Below are 22,099 nucleotides of genomic sequence, written 5' to 3'. Positions count from 1 at the left end.
GGATATTTCCTTTGTTAACATATATTTACAGAATCACTTCACTTTTCTAAACAATTGCAGCAATGTTGATCTCAGGTGAATTCATGCCATGCCTGTTTGCTTTATTAAGTTACCTTTTTCTTTTTTTTTGGTGCAAAACCCACATAAATGAGCAATATATTGTTTTTGTATACCAGCATCCTGCAATTTTGGGGCATTAGCCACTGATTAAGTAATAAAGGCTAACCTATTATTATCTGATGACAATACTGACAACCAGAGTCGATTTTTACTAATATGCTGGTATACTGGTAAAAGATAGTTGCTATATTCCGATACAAAAACCTTTATTCTCCTGTAATATATTAAATCTAAGTGATTTCTAAGAAACATTTACTTATTTCAATTTTAAAAAATGAAATTAGATTATCTTTTTTACAAAGTTTAGACAATTCGTTAAGCAAATAACAGAAAAATATCACTTTAAACAATTGGTTAAAAAAAAAAAAAAAGTGGTACATAAAGCACTGTGTAAATAAAAACTCACAAAGAAATAATAATCAGTATGTCTTTAATGTTGTATGTATGCAGCAAAAAGCTTTTATACTGTACTAGAGCTGCAAGATATCGAGAAGAATTGACGCTGATATTTTCCAAACCAGCATGGTATGTTTCAACATAAAAATACAGAAATTTTCAACAAAATGACTCAAACATCACTTTAAAATATGCTGAAGTCCAGATTTCAACTCTACAAGCAAGCTATTCTTAGAGGTCAAAATTCAGAAAAACTAAACATTATAAATGCTCTATCTGGCACAAGCATGAATAATAGGTTGGATTTATTCAAGCATATGCCATAAAAAGTGAGATCAAAACGTCCTCGTAACAAATGCATCAATACACAGCTTCAAGACGTGTAAGATGACAGATTTACCTCAAATCCTAGACAAAATGCCCACCCTAACTAAACTAAACTAAGCAAGAGCCCCTGCCTGGATAAGGGATGAGATCAGCAAGATACAGAAACTGAAACAAAGCATAACTTTTCCAGCTGAGCGATAAGACAAGAGCACTGAAGCAGGTGAAGTGATCATAAAATCTGTACTGCAGACAGTCTCCAGTGCAGTCTGGGGTTAGTGTAGATACTAAGCCACAAGTACTGCAGCTCTACGCTTGTGTGCATCAGTGCAGACAGCAGTCTCTCGTCTTCCTTCCTTTTGTCTCCACTGGTCTTCACTCACATTTGAAAACAGAATAAGCGGAATCAATAAGTCTTTACAGAGCTACCAGTTGAAGAGGAGGAAGATCTCTCACACAGCAAGCAGTGGCACAAGACTAAAATCTGGTAGGTAGATAGGCAGCCTTTTGTCCCGTTCTGTTTCCCTTCTGACTTCCCGTCTCCTGCTGAGACGACAGAGCCCGCAAAGTCCCAGACAGCTCCTCTCATCGTGATGTTTGAGCTACATAAGGCTGATGATTATTAAAAGGCTCAAGATTTTTTTTTTTTGACTAAAAATAACACTGCAGACAGAGGGACCCTTTCTAAAAAGCTGGACACGAGAAGCAAATTCAACCCACATCCTGTGTTCCTCTGCAGTCTGCTGCCTCATCTGATGCCAGGTCTGTTGCTAGTCAAACCTTCTCCAAGTCAGCACATGCACACACAAAAACAGGACAAACAGTGAAGAAAGGCCTCTTTTCTGATGCCTCACTTCAAGCCAAAACCCTGCCCACTTTTTTTTTTTTTAAAATGGTTTCAGCCTCCCACCTGCTTAAACACACAGTCATATAATATCACACACACAAACAAACTCTCCTCCCTCCCCTTCCACCCCCCCCATCTAGTTTGAGAGTCACCTACGTGGAAGAGCAATGAGCCTCAGACTCTTGCTCAGACTTGAAGCAGTCTATCTTGGTCTCATAAGTGCAGTTCCCTTGTTAACGACAGACTGTGTAACCTGATTCCACACACATATGTGCGCGCGCACACACACACACACACACACAAATAGGCCTCCAACTCCTCCATCTCTTTTACTACACTTGCATATTGTTCCAGTCCAAACTGCCAGCTGTTTATGACAGACAAATTACCAGGCACAGGGAAATAATTAATATCTATGGTCTGCTTGCCTTTCTCTAAAAGCTTCCATGAGAACATGAGGTCTGCAACATTAACCACAACATCGGTCTGTTAAGAGTTTTCTCATCATCTTTGGGCCAAGATGCCTGAAAACCCATTTTGAGATGCAGTGACTTCTTGATGACAAAAATCAGAGGAAAAAACTTTGAACGACGTTTTTATTCCTCTATTTATTCCAACAAAGCTCTTTACTTTAAAAATGTAACCCATCGCTACTGTAAGTATCTTTCTATTATTACAGCTGCTGCAGTTCACACTCAAGATGAAAGCGGCACACACGTTGCTTTGAGACTGCAAAATCTGAAAAGTGCTCATTCAGCTGATAGATTTGGTTGCAAACAGCTTCTTACTGATTGACGTGATGATCAGTTTAATTTGCAGATGACTTGCTGGATTTCTTCTGCTGATCAACTAAGTAGCAAAGTCATTTTTCCAAAACAAAATTATGCCAGCCTAACAACATATTTAGTGTCTTTCACAGATGCTTTCTCTGCTTTCCTCCACTGAGTTTGACTGATTTTTATTCCTTATTTTAAAAAAAGAAAACTTAGCACCATAAAAAATTATATTTTTGCCATGACAAATTCAACTATATATTCAAAAAAAATTTTTTTAACCTTTTATGGGGCAAGTGACTATTTTTGATCACTTAGTTTTCCTTCATATTCTATTCTACAGTCGTTTAGCAGATGCTTTTATCCAAAGCGACATATGAGTGAGAACAACACAAGCACGAAAACAAACAGTAGAGGACATCGTAGGAAGGTGCTCGTGGACTGTCCAGTTGGACGCAGGTCCTTCCATGAAGTGCTACAGGCTTTTTCAGCATGAAACTTTTTTCTTTTTTTGTTAATGTAACAAAAGAATGGAGGTCTTAATACATACCAGAAGGCCAATTTTAGGTTAAAATTTCTAATTTCAAGGTATTTCATTGAAATTAACCCTATAAAGGGTAAAACTACACCAGGTCCTTAAAACAGTACTTTTACAAGTCTCAGAACAAAGTGCTCTATGTTTCTGGATAAATCTTCATTGCGTATAGAAAATCCAACTAGTGAGACATATCTCACTAGGTCTTTTTTTTTTTTTTTTTAATGATAGAGGCTGTTGCTCATCTTGGTTTTCCATTGTGTTGCCAGTTCCTGTGCACTTGTCTCACAGCCGACTGCACAATGCCATTTTCCAGCACGTAGGATATCTCATTTTGATGAAAATGAAATTGGAGCTCCATGTCTACCTTACTACAGCTAAAAAAAAAAAGAAGGTGCTGTTTATGTGTTTTTTACTACTTCACTTAGGAGATATTGATTTGGGAATTTTTCATCTGAATGTCGTCAAGCATCTACAGTGCCCTTCATGTTTCAAAGAAATGTCCAATGTTTTGTTTCGATGTGAACACTTGAATCATCTTATGCATCTTTTATCACTCAAACAGTGTTTACATCTTCCTAAATCACAATGAACAACCTCCACATTGATCATATCACACTGAACAAAATGCAAGTTTTCATTCGATTGAATCCGTTATAGACTTAAGCAGAATTTGACAACAAGCGACCCGAAAACCATTTCATTTAAGTCAAGTGTGTTGCTGCAGCGAAACATCTAAAACCTGCAGGACAGTGGTCTAAGAGTGGATGATCCCTGCTTGATCTTGGATACATATGCAAGAAAAACATTTCTGAAACCCACTGGCACTTAAAACACAACTACTACTTGTGTTGCTGAACATGTATTGTTAGTCTTAAGGCTTATCTATGTTTCCTTAAGTATGTTTATGGGAATGTCCATTTCAAATGTCCTTATGCATCTTTAACGCTGCCATAGCTGTTAGGTCCATTCTTCCACTGGTGTGCAGTGCTGCGTTCTGAGTTCACTTCCGTGTTTTGACAGCATCTGGTAGCGGTAACTTACAGATATAAAGTCTCTTACAGCCGTCCAAAAGCACCGGAAGAAGTAGAAGAAAAAAAGCATAATGTCCCTAACTTCCTCTGTGTCTTTTTCCAGTACTTTTTATTTGGAGGTTTTTGCATCATCTTCTTCCTATTCCTCCTTTTCTTCTGTGGTTTGCTCCTTTCACTGGTTGTGTTTCAGCTATACCCAACCTAACGCTGCCCCCATATTTTCAGGTAGTATTGCCGTTTACCGTGTCAAGTGGTGAAAAGCTAAGCTCCTTGAAAACTCACCAAATTATATGCATAACTTACGCAGGAGATGGACGAAACTGTCCGTCTGTCTGAATCGAGCGTGAACCCGGTGATTCCGCGACAGTAACACACAACAGTTTTGTTGTGCTCTGGCTTCTTGTAACAGAGGTTTGGGTGGATAAAAATCACAGATTTAGAAACAGCCTCCACAGTGAAACTTTCTTGCAACACAAGGTGAGACTTGTCATGCATTTGTGCACTCAGACACAGCTTAACCCACAAATAGCACAACAACAAAGGCGCACCTCTGCGTTGTTTTTGTGCTGCTGCATCTTTTCAATGTATTCCATTTATCTAAAGAAAAAATCTGCTTTGGGTAAAAAAAATGTATGCCTCCAGTGAAAATACAGAGGTTACATGCAAACAACCTGCTGACACTCAACGCTACATTTTCTGGTTTTATAATGATGCGGCACACACATAGACCGTATATAAAAGATGGACGGCGCCTCCAGCGGTTAAAAGTGAAGCCTATGGTGAAGTGCATACATATGCAGTTCCCCCCCCTCATCCGCTAGGGGCTGGCTGCAAAACAGAACAAATCTCCATAGACTCCCATGTTAAAAAGACAAACTTCACGGCAGAAATAAACATGTTTACAGCCTGGTTCAAAAATCCATTTTCGGTTTAATAGGTCAGGTTTACCTTCGTGACAACTGTGGGGGGAGTGAATTTTTTTTTCTAACTGGCCCGTTTAAAAGTAATTTAATCTCAAAGTTCGGCATATTTAGGGGCGTGTCCTTTTGATTGACAGGTACCGATCTCCCGCTTCAAGTAAGAAGAACGTAGAACAACTGCGGTTTTTAGACGGTTAACAACGTGACTTAGCTTTAGCCCGCTTACCTCCGTTAGCTGGTTAGCTCCCGTCATCTCCGGGTTAGCTCGGTTAGCTCATAGCTACAGAAAGCGCGGAGTTCACTCAATGTCAATCATCCACCAGGACGCTCACAGCTCCCCTCTCAGCTCCACCTCTTTGCCCATATTTGTATTTTCCGGGCGAGACGACGCGCATGCCTCTGCCAAGATGGCGATGGTAGGAACCGCCCACCGAGCTTCAATCCAGCTCTTCAGGATGGGTGACGTCATGGAGGCTACGTCCATCCCCTTATATACAGTCTATGGGCACACACCTGGATGTGCCGTTACAAAGTTTCACTGCCCCCAGAGGCCTGGCGAGCACACTACACTGCTTCCGGCCCCATCTGCATTTTACTCTGCAGAGATAGTTTTCATTCCCACACTGTGTAAATGATTTTTTTCCCCTAAATGCACAAAAGGTAAAAGTTTTGCGGTTTGTATGGAAATGTGGTGTAAACAGGGCCTAAGAGCTTCCAAATGGTTCACAGCAGATAGCTGTTTGAGACACAAACAGAAAAACAGTGCAAAGCATTGGGAACAAGGAGGAGGAAAGGCCCAATCTTTAGCAGCTGGAGCAGCCACACTCAGCTGGTGCTTGCTTCCTCAGGCTTCCCAAGACCACACTAGCCCAGACATCCTGACGTCCTTTTATCTGACCATTATTGGCTCGGCTCCAGGATGCGACTCCCTGAGAATGTCAGGGGTCCACAGAGGGGCCAAAGCTTAGTTACTGGTCAGCTATGGGGTTACATTCTCCAGCTCACACAAACAAGTACCACTTCTTACGTTCCCTGACCAAAATAAATCATCTGAGCTGTGATCCAACCCCTCAACCCTGTCCCGGACTTTTCTCTTACTTCATTAAATGCATCTCCAGTATCTCCACCCCTTTGGTGATGCATCCCAGTTATATTTGATGGTGTCTATTTCTCTTTAAATTGATTTTCGGTGGCATCAATCCACTCTCCAACGACTAGACACGACTACCCCACAGGTTCGACAGATTGTTGTGCAGCTACATTTTAAATGTGGTCAGTCACCTTGCAAAATCTGTCAGGTGTTGCTTTTAATCACATAGCAAAATAACTAGGTGATGAATAGGTTAGCTAGTAGGAATGCACCTCAGGAGTGTGACGAGTTGATTGTGAGGAAGAACACGTGTGTGTGTGTGTGTGTGTGTGTATGTGTGTGTGTGAGAGAGACATTCCCATTAACACATCTTGAAATGCAATCAGCACAATTATCTCTGAATGTGTTCAGCTAGCTTCAACACCTTGGTAATGAAGTTTTACACCCTCTCATCAGCAAGTCTACGGGGCTTTGCATCTGATTGCTCCTTCAGCCTGATCAAAAGCCATTTCCTGCTTGGTCTGATTCTCCCACAGCTGGGAAAGGCATGTCAACAAATATAGCATCACCTGGAGTAAGAACGACATAGGTTATGTTTAAGTATTTCTAATCTAAGAAGGGCTCTAAATCACACCTCCTAACTGTAAAGTGTAACTGGTTTTTTGGCTCTACCTCCCCTGCAGGAGTGGGATTGTGATGGTAATGGTGCACAGCGTGAAATGATGAGCCACACGATCAAGCCACATCGACCCTCCCAAAGTCACTCAACATGACAAAAACTTGTAGAAAGTCACAACTAGTTGTGAAGCTGTGCGCCTGATTTGATTTTTCCAAACATAAAATGACGATCCTGAGAGTCACAGTTGCATCCACGTATTTTATATTTTTTGGCCCTCCATTCATCACTAATCAGCAGTAAATAATATCTGCTAAAGAGGGGTGTTGTATGAATCTGGCATATGTATGTATGAAATATAGCTATTTGGTCGCACGGTTTAAGACTAAAATTCGTGTTAAATTGAACACATTTGGGTTGAAAAATAGAAGACAAAAAAAAAAACCCCAAAAAAACATGTTTTTGTGTAGCAAAGCTGTGTTGCTACGGCACCTCACGTAGCCTGCAACAGCCAGCAGCCAAACTTTTCCACGTCGCATTTCAACACATATTTTTCACAAAGCTGCTTCGAAGTACATTTTTTCTATGGCGTTAAGATTAAACTTACCCTGCAGGCTAATCTTTTTCCGAAGTGCTTTCAGAGATATCTCGGTTTCAGGCGCCGCTCGAACTATTCTGCCATCTCCCGAAAATTCACTGACAAAACCCAATTTGTTTTCCAAAGTCTGTTCATCAGAGCCTTCATGACGCCAACATGATCGTCCGTCGGTTGCTCAGTTGAAGGGAGGAAAAAAAAATTTTTTTTTATTTTAAAAAAAAAAAAAAAAAAAGTGACGAACTCAGTCGATGCTCGTGAGAAGCAGGCAGAATATACAAAGATACATTTTATAACCTTCTCCTCCGTCACACAGTAGCTAGGTCTGGGCTTTGCAACTTGCACTCCTGGCCGTGTTTCGAAGGCAAAAAGCCAGTATTGGTGGAGGAAGTTACCTCGCAGCGACTTACTACTGTACTCCAACGGCGTCGAGTCACGTCACTCACACACAAGCGGTTCCGGTCCGACGTTTCACAATAAACACCTCCAAAAAAAAAAATACAAATAAAAATAAAAAAGATAGCGATAAGAACATATGTCGTTTAGAATTGCAAATTATCCATAAAGTATAATTCTCTCCTTCTGTCTTGATTTTACATTCAGGTTTGTGTCTTTTCTTTATTTTTAAAAACAACTCACTGTAGCACAAGCAAGTAAGTAGCTTTTGTTTGGTTGATTATTTATCCCCTTTAATAACACCTGCTGGTAATGCATTGTTGGATAGTTTGATTAGTCACATTTATGTGGAGGTAGAATTTGTAAGGGTCGTGCTTCTGATGAATGAGCAACTCAGCTCAAAGCATAACCATTTATATTGTATTTATTCTACACTGTTAGAAATTTGAACTGCATGAGAAAGATCCATACAAAGCGCAGACAGCTTGGCACCTACTCCTTGTAAGGTTCATGCATTTGTGGAATAAGAAACCCTCTTAAACGTGTGGACAGTGTAGGCAATGTGGGTGGGTAATGGAAAAGTAAAGTAAAAGAACTTGCCAAAAACCACTGGAATATTTTCATTTCAGTTTAAGATTCAAGTATTGCCAAATGTGTGTCACTCACAGATGTATTGAGTCTAGACCTCAGCCCAACTGAAGACTTGTAGGATCAACTTTGGCATGCTGTATGTGCCAGAGTGATTAGCACAACCAAGTTGGTTGGCCTTCAGCAACTCCTGATTGAAAAATGGGATGCTATTCCGAAGCAAAATGTGTTCTGGCTGGTGACCAGCACCAGTGGGAAATGCCAAGCAGTTAAAATATACTTCTGCAATGAGCGAAAAAAATTAATTTGATAAAACAGGCACAGATGAAAATGATGGGATGTAAAGCAAGTCATGTTTTTAGTCACAGACATTCTGTCATGTGCAAAGATGCTGTATATGGATAAGTTTAACACAGGGTGCATTTTACATTCTATTGTATAAAAGAATAAAACAAAAGCAAGCTTCATGGCTCCCAGTAACTTCACACTCCAATCATATTAGTGTAGGTAACATAAAATAATCCTGTGATCCGAGATAGTAGCAATGGTTAGATGTGTGCTGACTGGAACTTTGATCTAATAACCATGCATAAGAAACATGAAACAAGTTAAGATTTGACAGTTTGTATTATAAAGGTACTGAAACTGCATTCAAAGCTGATAACATTTTCACCAGCTGGCAAATAAAACAAGTTCAATGTCCTCATCATGTCATTTGATGTTTTTACTGAAGAACCACGGATTTTTTTTTTTTTTTTTTTAAAAAGCTAAACTAGGTTTGAAAAAGCAAGGTCAGTTTGGAATAACATAATGTTCCAGTGATATTGGAATACTATAAGTTAAGATTTAAGTTGTACTTATGATTTTTGAAAAGCCCAACGCATTTCTTTGTTTTTTGCTTTATTTTGAAACAGGAAACAACATTTTCTGATATATTCCCGCTGTTTTATTTGACACATCGGTTTTTAAAGGACCTTCGCTGTTTTTCTTGCAGTGCGCATGTTCTCAGTTTTCAGAAGACGAATTGTTTGGTTTGGAAATACCTGATGACAGATGACAGACAGAAAATAAACAACTTTAAAACACCCCTTCACATTTAAGTAACGAGCTTATTGACTTAATGATTATTTAATGTCAGTACAACCGAGAGCAACTTGCCACCATGGAGTCAAATTCCCTGTTTGTTTGCGAATAAAGTGATTCTGATCAAGTCAGATATTTAGAGGATTTTTAAAAAATGAAAATAGTCTGTCACACTAGGCACACAAATGCTCTCCTTTTGTGTTGCTTTTGTGTTCGGGTTAATTAAAGACTTGATCATTTTTAAACCAAACAACTTAGCACAAAAAGTTGGTACATTTGTGTTGATACTTTATCCGATTTAATAAAAATCTGTTGGTAATAAAATTTGTTCCAAAGTAGCATTGTATCACAGTCTGATTAGTCACTTTTATAAGGTACATAAGTTATATTCTGTGAGAGTCATGCTTCTGTGGAATGAGAAACACAGCTCATATATTGGACATTTTTATCCTTTTATCCTTGATTCATTTTATACTGTTATGGCAATGCACAAACTGGCTCTAAGGATGTGGAATGTCACCTCTCTGGTGGGGAAGGAGCCAGAGCTTGTGCGTGAGGTTGAGCAGTTCTGGCTAGATATAGTTGGACTCACCTCGACGCATAGCTTGGACTCTGTAACCAGTACCCTCGAGAGGGGCTGGACCTTCTTCCACTCTGGAATTGCTCATGGTGAGAGGCGCCGAGCAGGTGTGGGCATTCTCATCAGCCCCCGGCTTGGTGCCTGTACATTGAGGTTTACCCTGGTGGACGAAAGGGTAGTTTCCCTCCGCCTTCGGGTGGGGGGACGGGTTCTGACTGTTGTCTGTGCTTATGCACCGAACAGCAGCTCAGAGTATCCACCCTTTCTGGAGTCCTTGGAGGGAGTGCTGGAGGGTGTTCCTTCTGGGGACTCCATTGTTCTGCTGGGGGACTTCAATGCTCATGTGGGAAATGACAAGGAGATTTGGAGAGGCTGGGGACATTGAGTCCAAATGGGCTGTGTTCCATGCGTCCATTCTTGAGGCAGCCAGCCGGAGCTGTGGCTGTAAGGTTGTTGGTGCCTGTCGTGGTAGTAATCCCAGAACTCGTTTGTGGACACCAGCAGTGAGGGATGCCGTCAAGCTGAAGAAGGAGTCCTATCGGGCCTTCTTGGCCTGTGGAACTCTGGAGGCAGCTGATGGGTACCGACAGGCTAAGCGGCATGCGGCTTTGGCTGTTGCCAAGGCAAAAACTCGGGTGTGGGAGTAGTTCGGCAAGGCCATGGAGAAAGACTTCCGGACGGCAATTCTGGTCCACCATCCGGCGGCTCAAGAGGGAGAAGCAGTGCTCCGTCAATACTGTGTACAGTGGAGATAGGAGCTGCTGACCTCAACTCAGGACGTGTCGGTGGCGGGAATACTTTGAAGACCTCCTCAATCCTACCAATCATCTCCCCCTTTTTAAGAAGGGGGACCGGAGGGTGTGTTCCAATTACAGAGGAATCACACCCCTTAGCCTCCCTGGTAAGGTATATTCAAGGGTCCTGGAGAGGAGGGTCTGCCAGGGTCTGCCAGGGTCCGCCGGGGTCCGCCGGATAGTCGAATCTCAGATTGAGGAGGAGCAGTGTGATTTTCGTCCTGGTCGCGGAACAGTGGACCAGTTCTATACCCTCTTTGGGGTCCTGGGACCTGCAGAAGGTGTTCGACAGTGTCCCCTGGGGGCTCCTGTGGGGGGTACACAGGGAGTATGGGGTACCGGACCCCCTTGTATGAGCTGTCCAGTAACTGTACGACAGGTGTCAGAGCTTGGTCCACATTGCCGGTTGTAAGTCGGATTCATTTCCGGTGAGGGTTGGACTCTGCCAAAGCTGCCCTTTATTGACGATTCTGTTCATAATTTATATGGACAGAATTTGTTGGCGCAGCCGAGGTGTTGATGGGATCCGGCTTGGTGGCTTCAGGATTGGGTCTCTGCTTTTTGCAGATGACATGGTCCTGTTGGCTTCATCTGGTCGTGATCTCTAGCTCTCACTTGAGCGATTTGCAGCCGAGTGTGAAGCAGCCCGGATGAGAATCAGCACCTCCAAATCTGAGACCATGGTCCTCAGCCTGAATAGGGTGGATTGCCCTCTCCGCGTCAGGAGTGAGGTCCTGCCTCAAGTGGAGGAGTTTAAATATCTCGGGGTCTTGTTCATGAGTGAGGGAAGGATGGAGTGCAAGATCGACAGACGGATCGGTGCGGTGTCTGCAGTAATGCGGACTCTGCGCCGGTCTGTCGTGGTGAAGAAGGAGCTGAGCCAGAATTACCAGTCGATCTACGTTCCTACCCTCACCTATGGTCATGAGCTGTGACCGAAAGAACGAGATCTTGTATCCAGGCGGCTGAAATGAGTTTCCTCCGCAGGGTGGCTGGGCTCTCCCTTAGAGATAGGGTGAGGAGCTCGGTCATCCGGGAGGGGCTCAGAGTAGAGCCACTGCTCCTTCGCATCGATAGGAACCTGTTGAGGTGGCTCGGGCATCTGGTCAGGATGCCTCCTGGAGGCCTCCCTGGTGAGGTTTTCCAGGCATTTCCCTCTGGGAGGAGACCCTTGGGAAGACCCAGGACACGCTGGATTATGTCTCCCGGTTGGCCTGGAAACGCTTTGGGATCCCCCCTGCAGAGTTGGCAAATGTGGCTGGGGAGAGGGAAGTCTGGGCTTCCCTGCTTCGGCTGCTGCCCCCGCGACCCAACCCCAGATATGCGGCAGAAGATGGATGGATGGAAATGTAGAAGTAATGAAAAAATTTTCCAAAAATCCTATGAAATATTCATCCAGCTATTGGTTTGAAATTCATCTGGCAGGCAGACAGTGAATACAAACATCAGAATATTGCAGGGGATTTTGGTACATTTTGGGGCAAATACCCATGTGTTTGGCTGTGTTGCTTAATCCACTGAAACATGATGCTCACAAATTGTACCTTGATATAAAAATCACAAATCTGGCTTCCCAACAGAGACACCAGTTGGTGTCATTCAGAAATAATCTGCCGAGCACAAATGTCACTTTTTGTGCTTTATTTGTAGGCTTCCTAAATTCACCAAAGTCTTTGAATTGTTTTAAAGCCAATTTGAAACAAAGTTAAATATATTAATAATTTTTTGGCAATGGATGAAGAAGCAAACCTTGGGGGTGGCAGTGGCTCAGGTGGTAGAGCCCCTTGTATTGTTACCTGCTGGTTGGCAGTTTGATTCCTGCTCCCTTACGCCACTGCAGGCTCGAGGGGGACATAATTGCCCTGAGGGATGGTCGCAAGCCCAGATATATACTTAGGAAGGGCATCCGGAGGGCATCTGGCGTAAAACATGTGCCAATGTGCAATGACTTGCTGTGGTGTCCACTTCAGAGCTGAAACACTAATTCATTCATTCATTATCCTAACCACTTAGTTTGATTAAGGGTCGCAGGGAATCTGGAGCCTATCCCAGCAGTCTTTGGGAAAAAATCTATGGCTCAGAAGGAAGAGCAGTCAGCTTGTAACTAAAAAGTTGGGAGTTTGATTCCAGGATTTGAACCCTAAGTTGTGCTTATCGTGGTATGAGTGTGTGTTGCTTTGGATAAAAAAGTGTCTGCTAAATGACTGTAGAATAAAAAAAATAGAAAGGCGAGGTACACCCTGGACAGCTTGTCAGTCCATCGCAGGGTCAAGCTGAAACAACATTAAAGAAAACCTTGCAGAGATGCTTCAGTCATGAATAGCAAATAAAAGTGAAATACTCAGTAAATTTATTCTGCTAATCAGTCTCTTATGGTACTTTATACATGTATGTATCATATGTTAAGTTTTTTTTTTTTTTTTAAATCATTTTCTTATGTAAAAGGGGCTGCACAACTTTAGATTTTAACAATAAAAGAAAGTAAATAGCTAGAGCTCTATTTGAGTCTCAGTTAAAGGGGTGATTTGTTGATATCAATAAATAGGCAGAACTTGATCAGTGTACTTATAATCTGATTACTAACCAAACAAAATCACTCATTAGAACATTTTGTGGAATTTATATTAATCAAAATGTTTAAAATCCAATGAAATATTCATTTTTTTCTGTTTAAACATGTCAAAAATATGTCTAAAGCAGACCACTCACATTAAATAAATGCAAAATTTTAAATTATGACACCTCATTTAGAAAGGGCTTTCCACAGTAACCAGTTACCACTTAAACTGTAACACAGCAGTATATTTACTCATGATAATCAACAGGTGAACCACACACAGTTACGTCCATATATATTTGGAGACTGATTTAAGTTGAATTGTCTTATGTGTTGACCAAAACATATTGAAGATACAGATATAAAATCAACATGGGCTCAAAGTGCAGACTCTTTGTTTTCATTGAAAGCTTCACATCAAAACTGGAGGAAAACTTTAGGAATTACAACTTTTTAATGTGCTGCAGCCTTTTTGTCAAGGGATCAAAAGCTATTGAACCATTCATTTTAAAGCTATTTCATGGGTATTCTCTCAAACATCCATCATCAGTCAAGCAGCTAAAAGATCTGGAGTTGATTCCAGATGTGGGAATTGCATTTGAAAGCTGTTGCTGTGGACAAAGAAAATGCAGCCAGAAGAGTTCTCATTGAATGTGAAACAAGCCATCCTTTGACTGAAAAAAAAAAAAATCTAACAGAGAGATAGTATAAATCTTCATGGCGTACCGTTTGATGCTTCATGTTCAAACACAACACAGGTCACAAAAAGAAAAACACTGCTACATAAAAAAAACAAACCCTCATTGTTATTGATTTATGCACTGAAACATCAGTAATAAACTGAACTTCAGGGTCAGCTTCAGGTTAAGAAGATGCCTCATGGGGGTCCAGAGGAGAAATATAAACATGTGCGTTTAGCATGAGAAGTTTATTAGAAAACAATAATAAATTTTATGCAAAGCACGACAAAAGCAATGTGGATCCTCCCCTTTACAAACCACAACAGGTATGTTGAGTAGCTACATCTTCACAGATGCAGCAAATGAAGCTACTTAGATAATCTGAATGATGAACCTAAAGGATTCTACTTAAGTGCAAACACAGAAATGATGCAGGTAACTAAAAGATAAACTGTTTTTAACTTGTACATACAATTAGTTTATTCTTGTTTTTAATGTGACATTATTGTAACAGCAGAATAAAGCTTTGCAATTTCCCTCTGGGATGAAGTTTTTCTTTCTTTCTTTCTTTGTTTTTTTCATTTCATATTCTAGGTTATATGTATTCAGACAACTCAACGATTAAAGTGTAATGAAATATTTAGAAAATGTGGTGTTCTGCATTATGTCTGTGTTTTTGTTTCAGTAAATTTTGTTTTTTCCAAAGAAAGATTTTAATATATTCGTATATGTAGACAATGTCTTCTTTGCATAAACACTATCCTCTTTCAATTGTTCGGCTGTTGTCATCTGGGTTTTATTCTCGACTTTATTGTGGAAACACACCGCAGTCCCTGCGCCCAGTATCTGTGTTCACATCACTGAACAGCAGCTGCACTCCAGAGGGTCTGGGATCAAGCCGTTTCCATGGAGACGAGGTCATAACTTCAAAACAAAGTGAACTCCGCGGTTTGTTTTCCGCTTCCACGATGAATTCAGAGTAAGTGAAACACTTTGTATGTAAATATGGGTTTTAGCTGACATGTTTGAACGTTTCTCTAGATTATTTAATTGGTTTTATTTAAACCGTGAACTTAGCAACAGCTAGCTAGCGTTAGCCGAGTTAACGCTAACGTCATTTTGTTAGTCGTGTTGACAACAAATAGGTTGACTTTCTTTTCCCCTTGTCCTCTTGTTTTCAACTAGAAATTCTTTAGTTGTCATGAGTAACGACCTTCAACCAACGAAATCTGGCAAGTTCAACTATTCATACTAACTTTTGTTACTTGGTGTTGCTTCAGTTACTGCACCGGTCGTGTGCTGCGGAAATGGCTCTTTTCTTTCACCATTTAGTGTTTTACTTTGTGTGTGACTTCTCAGGGGTCAAAACAGGGTACTTTACACAAGATGGCCATATCTCCCAGATCCCTGGACTGTCCCCAACCATCAGCACTCTCCAAAAGGAAAAGGCCCAAGGACGAAGGGTTGCAATCTTGGAGAGTGATTCTGACTATGTCAAACTTGCAAAACAAGGAGGGCACAAAGGTAGAGCCATTCTGTTATCTTAAATGTGCTTTAGCCTGGGCCATACCTGTATCCAACATTCATTTTTTCTCTTTCTGTCATCAATAACAGGACTTTTGTGGCATGAGAACACAATTACTTTGAAACCAAACTCATACAAACCTCCAGACCTGTTCTGCACTGAATTAACAGATGCCACCGCAACAAGGTGCTTAATAAATACTTTATTTATTTATTTTTCTTTTTTTATTTTATTTATTATTATTTTTTTTTTAATAGTATTGCCATTTACTGGGAAGTATTCACAGTTTGTTTTAAAAATGCTTCAACATTCATTAGGGGGTGAGATGAGCCATAGATTTTTATTGTTTGTTCATTATTAATATTTGTTCAAGCTGCTATTTGCTGTTGGATACATATATATTTTTTAATCTTAATATTGTTTATACTTATATAAGTCTAATTAACAGCGACCACAAGTTAAACCCTGGAGCATTTCAGCCACCAAGCCCTCCCTTTGGGGGTGACAATATGTCAGCCTGGGAGAGGAATAAAGGCAGCAATGATGGAAAAGAGAAGGTAAATACATAGAAATGTAAAAGTTGTTTAGAAAATAATTTAGCTTTATAAAAGTTACTCGATTCCTTGTGTATGTTTGTTATGTGAGGTTTCTTGTGTTAATCCTACATTAAAGGATTGTTTGTGACACAAGTGTCACATGCCTACTTTGTGGATCAGCTCGTTGTTTTTCAGTGAATTAGTGCAACATGTAAAGTTGCCAATATGCAAATAGAGAAACACTTAGCAAACATAATATATTTTGACTTTGTTTAAATCCAGGACGACGGCGACGATGATTGCCAGCAGATGGAAGAGATGCATCCATCTAGTCATGTGACCAACAAATTCAGGAGGATGTAAGTGCTTGTAAACACAAGATGGTGCTGTTGTTATGTGTTGTGTTTTTTGAAAGCAGTGTCACACAACTCAAAAGATTAACAGAAACCATGTATGTTACTATGACTGAAAGTTCATGAGAAGAAGTGCAAGAAATAAATCTAATCTGTATATCTCTGTCTTGTAGCTTTTCACAAAATTTACCGTAAATTTACATGATATTATTTGCCATAACCAAAGGCTTAGGCATTATTTTCCAGTTTGTGTTACAATGTTGTGAAGCAGTCAGGTGTTCTACATATGCATTGATAATTTTTACTTAATTCTGTTCATCTACACTGAACACCACATTGTTGATGATGTGACAATAATTACTGAAATCACACACCCTTTAAATAATCTAATTCACTTTCATTCTAAATAAGGTGGGATAAACCAAACATGCCTTGCTGTGAACAAAATTGTCTCCAAAATATCATTTTAGGCTACCGTAGGGTTATGAAAATGAAAATAAATTACTGAAGTAGATTACAAAGTTACATTCTTACATCTACAACATTTCCTCTTTCACGTAGCATAATAATGCTGTGAACATACAGTAGCAGTTTTTTTGTCCATCCATCCATCCATCCATCCATCCATCCATCCATCCATCCATCCATCCACTTATTCCAATGCAGGGTTGTACGGCCTGGAAGCTATCCTAACAGCCTCTTGGCGAGAGACGAGGCAAGGTATACTCTGGACAGGTCACCAGTCCATCACAAGGCCCACAAAGAAAGATAAACAACCACTCACACTCACGCTTGGGAAGAATTTTAGAACGACCATTTTACCTTATATGCATGTATTGGGACTGTGGGAAGAGGCTAGAGTATCCACAGAGAAGTCATGTACAAACTGGGAAAACATGCTAACTTTACACAGAAAGAGCTCATTTCACTCCCCCCCACACATGCATACATTGTAGCCCATGTGTTGAACCATTGTGATGATAAAGCAGAATATCATACTGACAGGCCACACAGGCCAGATAAAAAAAATGGCACAAAGTGCAGGGGCTGATAGACAGTTCTGGGTGATGACCTGTTTGCTTTGGCTCACAGCTGATCAGTGCTTTGTGTTCTTTACCTGCAGGGAAATGTCACTGACTTGTCAAAGATAAAAACATTTTTTAAAAAACCCCTCAGTTTCACTGAATCAGAAACGAGAGTTGAGACCATGATCATGGCGCATTTATAGTTAAGAGATGTGATAGCCAGAAATGAGAAAAATAATCACAAGTTTAATGTCGATGCAAGCAAATGTACCAAAGCAGTGGGTTGGTGTTTTTTTTGTTTGTTTGTTTTTTTGTTTGTTTTGTGTTTTTGTGTGTTTGTGTATGTGTGTGTGTGTTTTGCTATTGTTTTTGAGGGGTTTTTTTTTTTGTCAGAAATTGTGATTGTTCTCTTTTGTTATTTTTGTATGAAGAACAATACTGAAACAGCTACAGTTGCAAATACCACTACTAATAAAGAACATTTCTTAGAATCCCTGTAGTAAGAATAATAAATAAATCCTGATCGGAATTATTTTTTTAGTTATAGCAGTTGTGTTATTTTAAATGTTGGCTGAACAAATGTGCTTTTAGATAGAGTTGAACAGCTGTTGTTTATGGTTTTTCAGCTTTCAGTTTATCAGAGATGCACAGAATCTAGAAATTTCCTTCAGCATTATTGATTTAGTAAGCAACAGTAATTATACCTGCTTATTATTAGCTACTTTGATAAAAGAAATACTTGATATTCTTAGTATTGTTTGATGAACCATCTTACAGAGTTGGTCATTTTTTCTAAGTGATGCAAATAAATCACCAAAGCAAATACTGGTTGTTCATTGCATGTACTTTGTTGAAAGAGAATCTCTGTAATAAGTAGCCAGAGTTTATCTTAGGACTCCAATTTGGATCAGAGAAGGCAGGGTCCATGTTTAATGTTTAATCTAATGGAGTCCAGTAGTTCGAACAGGCATTTTGTGTTAATGTCAAAATATTACATTATATTTGTAAATACAAAATCACCAAATGAAAGGAGGTCATATTAGAAGATGAAGAATTATGTCTCCAACTCATCTGAACTTGATTTCTTTGGTGTTTTTTACAGCGTGTTTGACAAGAAACCAGCACCTGTTGACATGTCTAAACTATTGAGTTTTGGTTATGTAGAGGACTACAAACCAGCAGAATGACATGTCAAGTAAGTAGTGCAGATCAAAGTTACAGTGTTTCTGACATCCTAAACCATTTCAAATTCTTTTTTTAATCATGCTTTCAAAAGGCACTTGCGCTTGCAATAAAAGAATATGAAGGCAATCTGTTAAGCAGCGTATTGATTTTATGGCGCTCTTACATGAATAACCACCATAAAATGATGGTCACAAAATTTGCGTGTGTAAAACTTTAAGCTTTTAGTCATTAAGAACCTGTGGCGCCTCTTGACAGTATAATGTAGATATATTAGTGAATTATGTGGGAATGACTGGTTAAATAACTCTCGTTCTTCTCCATTTTCATGTCAACAGACTGGAAGACTGCCAGGTGGACACAAAAATGATGTCGTAGCTCAAACAGGAATAGTGTAATTTTTTTCTTCTGATATTAAATTCTGTTATTTTTTAAGGTGAGCAACATTAAACATTTTGCTCAGTCTCAACTGTTTTCCCAAGTGTATTCACTGAGCTGAAAGTTTGTCCCTTTGTTTATTGTTCCTGTTAGCAATGCCTCATTAACGAACAGGTTGGCGAAAGAAAACCTGTTGAGTTTTTTTAAGTTTTAGCAATTTTTTTTTAAATGACTGAATGATAATAAAGTTTAATAAAATGTAAATTACTCAAAACGTTTTATCTATCTATCTATTTTTCTTTTTTTTCCTCCATGTGTTTAATGCCAAAACATTATTTCCTGTTTCAGGTTGTTTGACGTCTGAATGAACAATATGAGGGTTAGCTGCATGACGTTGGTTAAGTGAGTGTATCCCTTTATTTTGCCAAAGTGTTTTCATGCAAGGGTCAGAGGTTATCTTCATGTTCTCTTAGTAAGTTATGTCACAGCATGTCAAGTTTTGCTTTAAAGTGGCCATTGCTGAATCTACACTGTTTAACAGTGTTTTCCAAAGTTTAATCATCACACTATAATTATCATATAGGGTTTTCTTCCTGCTGCTGGTACAGATTTTTTATTTTTAATGAGGCATGGATCTTTTAATGACTAATCTTGATAGTTTTTTTGGGGACGAGTGGATTTTTGTAAGGGCAAGGACTGGTGCTACACCTCTTTCTAGAACCAATCAGTTACAAGGTCAGCGGTCTCCACTATATCAGCACCGCAGCTGGATCAGACTCTTATTCAAAAAGCAGCAGCAACAAGTTCTTGGAGAGTTTACAGCAATTTTTGAATACATTTTAAACGATACTTGAAAGCGTCTCCTGAAGTCATGGCACCGATTCTTCTGAACTGTATGGGAAATGACCACAAGGACTACATAAAGTGAGTGTTTGGAAACCTCAAATCAGTTTGTCATTAAATGTTTCTTAATTGTTTAGTTTTTTTGCTTCCAAATTCTGTTTAGTAGTTCAGTTAGACCTCATACTTATCCCATACCTTCGATTCACTTCTGACCATTTATAACAAAATGTATTTAGACAACAGGTCCAAGTAAAAAATCCCTATTTGGACACTATGGAAGAGGACATTCTCTACCACTTCAGCTTAGGCACAAAGACTCACAACCTTCCAGAAATGTTTGGAGATATTAAGGTTTGTGAAATAAGTCGAGCAAAACTATAATTTTCTAACAGAAAAAACAGAACTCATTGTCTTCTTGTTTGTCTTTATTTACTACAGTTTGTGTGTGTTGGTGGAAGTGCAAATCGCATGAAGGCCTTTGCCCAGTTCATCCACCAGGAGCTGGAACTGCCAGGAAACCCAGAGGAAATCAGGGACATCTGTGAGGGAACCGATCGCTATTGCATGTACAAAGTAGGACCTGTGCTTTCTATAAGTGTAAGTTTTCCTTGGATAACATTAACTATCTTTTCAGACACCTAAATGTTGGTCAGTAACAAATTTAACATTTGAAAGATTTTAAAGAAACATGTAAATGTATATTTTTGCAGCACGGCATGGGAGTCCCCTCAATTTCCATCATGTTGCATGAGCTCATAAAACTGCTGCACCATGCCCAGTGCCGCGATGTGGTTTTGTTTCGCCTGGGAACATCCGGTGGAGTCGGTAAGAACAGTGTCTTTATTTTGTTGTTGTTTGTTTTAAAAGGAAACTAAATTTTACACACATTCAAGATTTTTTCCGTTGGTATCCAATATTAAAGTAATTAAAAACTCTCCCTGTCATGTCCAGGCCTGGCTCCAGGGACGGTGGTAATTACTGACAAAGCAGTGGATTACTCTTTCCGCCCCCAGTTTGAACAAGTGGTTCTGGGTAAAGTCATCACTAGAAGCACAGAGCTGGATGAGGAAGTGGCCAGTGAGCTCCTGCAGTATTCCTCTGAGCTTAAAAACTTCCCAACTGTTATTGGAAACACCATGTGCACCCATGACTTTTATGAAGGTAAACTTGACAGATTTCCTCTCAGGGTTTTTTGTTTAAATCACATTTGCAAATAACTTGTAAAGTTTCTTGCACTCATCTTGTACTTACAAATCCCGTGCTGTGTCTCTATAGGTCAGGGCCGACTTGATGGAGCTCTCTGCTCCTTCTCTCATGAAGAAAAGTTGGAGTATCTGAGGAAAGCTTATGAGGCAGGAGTAAGGAATATTGAAATGGAGTCTACTGTATTTGCTGCCATGTGCCGTGTCTGTGGCCTCAAAGGTATTGTTCTTATTAGTTAATGTCCACTATTGTTAGGTGCAGCGTATTTATAGCAATAAATGGTCATTCACATAGCTTTTGGTTATGTTTTGCCAAAGAAAGGTAATTGATTGTGTTATTTCTACTGACATCTAAATTGAAATAAGTACAAAGAACTTTATCACTTATAACCATTTTCTTTTAGCGGCTGTGGTCTGTGTTGCGTTACTGAACCGCTTTGAGGGAGACCAGATCACCTCTCCTCATGATGTTCTGGTGGAGTACCAGCAGAGACCTCAAATCCTGGTGTCTCACTTCATTAAGAAACGCTTGGGAATTCTCGGCTGAAACCTCTGCAACGCTTAAAAACTGTACATAGCTTTGACTAAAATGTGGATATGTAGATACTGTACTTAACATGTTGGTATTTCAATAAGAAACTTATTTAAGCATAGTTAGATTTTTATGATTAAATGATGAGGATAAAATATTAGTGTGTTGCTAATAAATGTATATTTAAGAATGTATTATATATTTTATCATTAAAGCATTAGTATTTATGAAAAGTAATACAAATCTTTAATTTGAAATGTTCTGTATGCTGATGTCCATGTGCATGCCAAGGCTATAGCTGATGGACAATATGGAAAACGTAGCTCTACAAATGTGGCAGGTGTACAATATAGGGTCATCAAAACATTAGAGTTTTTTTTGTTTTTTTTTTTAAATGAATGGAATTTAAAAAACAGAAAATTGCTTGTAATAGACATTTGTATAAAATGACCTCTCGCTTTAGAGCAGGGGTGGGCAACTCCGGTTTGATGTCAAGCTCTGCACCAGTCTGCTAATTAAATCTGATGTGTGTTAGGTGTGTTGCAGCAGAGAAACTCCCACTCCAAACACTTGCAGGACTGCAGTACTCGTAGAC

General features: G+C 39.7%; 3 protein-coding genes across 3 annotated transcripts in view; 2 read left to right on the top strand and 1 right to left on the bottom strand.

Annotated features, from left to right (window-relative positions):
* Positions 1 to 7,540, bottom strand: part of LOC306767007 (activin receptor type-1-like) — a 30,853-nt gene extending 23,313 nt beyond the window's left edge. Inside the window, exon 1 of the mRNA XM_079254895.1 lies at positions 7,263 to 7,540. The gene's annotated coding sequence lies outside the window, so the exon portion shown is untranslated. The remainder of the gene's footprint in view (positions 1 to 7,262) is intronic.
* A 2,707-nt stretch (positions 7,541 to 10,247) lies between these two features.
* LOC306766861 (uncharacterized protein C7orf57 homolog) lies at positions 10,248 to 18,554 on the top strand (the record flags this gene model as incomplete). Its single annotated transcript, XM_079254712.1, has 6 exons — positions 10,248 to 10,341; positions 15,261 to 15,452; positions 15,543 to 15,639; positions 15,902 to 16,010; positions 16,272 to 16,348; positions 18,470 to 18,554. The coding sequence occupies 6 exons, from the start codon at positions 10,248 to 10,250 to the stop codon at positions 18,552 to 18,554; spliced, it is 654 nt and encodes a 217-aa protein (XP_079110838.1).
* A 1,244-nt stretch (positions 18,555 to 19,798) lies between these two features.
* Positions 19,799 to 21,519, top strand: upp2 (uridine phosphorylase 2; the record flags this gene model as incomplete). The annotated part of the gene is made up of 7 exons (XM_079254711.1): positions 19,799 to 19,851; positions 20,007 to 20,121; positions 20,209 to 20,367; positions 20,481 to 20,595; positions 20,722 to 20,931; positions 21,046 to 21,192; positions 21,377 to 21,519. The coding sequence occupies 7 exons, from the start codon at positions 19,799 to 19,801 to the stop codon at positions 21,517 to 21,519; spliced, it is 942 nt and encodes a 313-aa protein (XP_079110837.1).
* Positions 21,520 to 22,099: the final 580 nt, after the last annotated feature.

The sequence above is a fragment of the Telmatherina bonti genome (assembly GCF_933228915.1).
Source record: "Telmatherina bonti genome assembly, chromosome: 15".
Classification (NCBI taxonomy): Eukaryota; Metazoa; Chordata; class Actinopteri; order Atheriniformes; family Telmatherinidae; genus Telmatherina; species Telmatherina bonti.
This window is presented reverse-complemented; position numbering and strand designations above follow the sequence as displayed.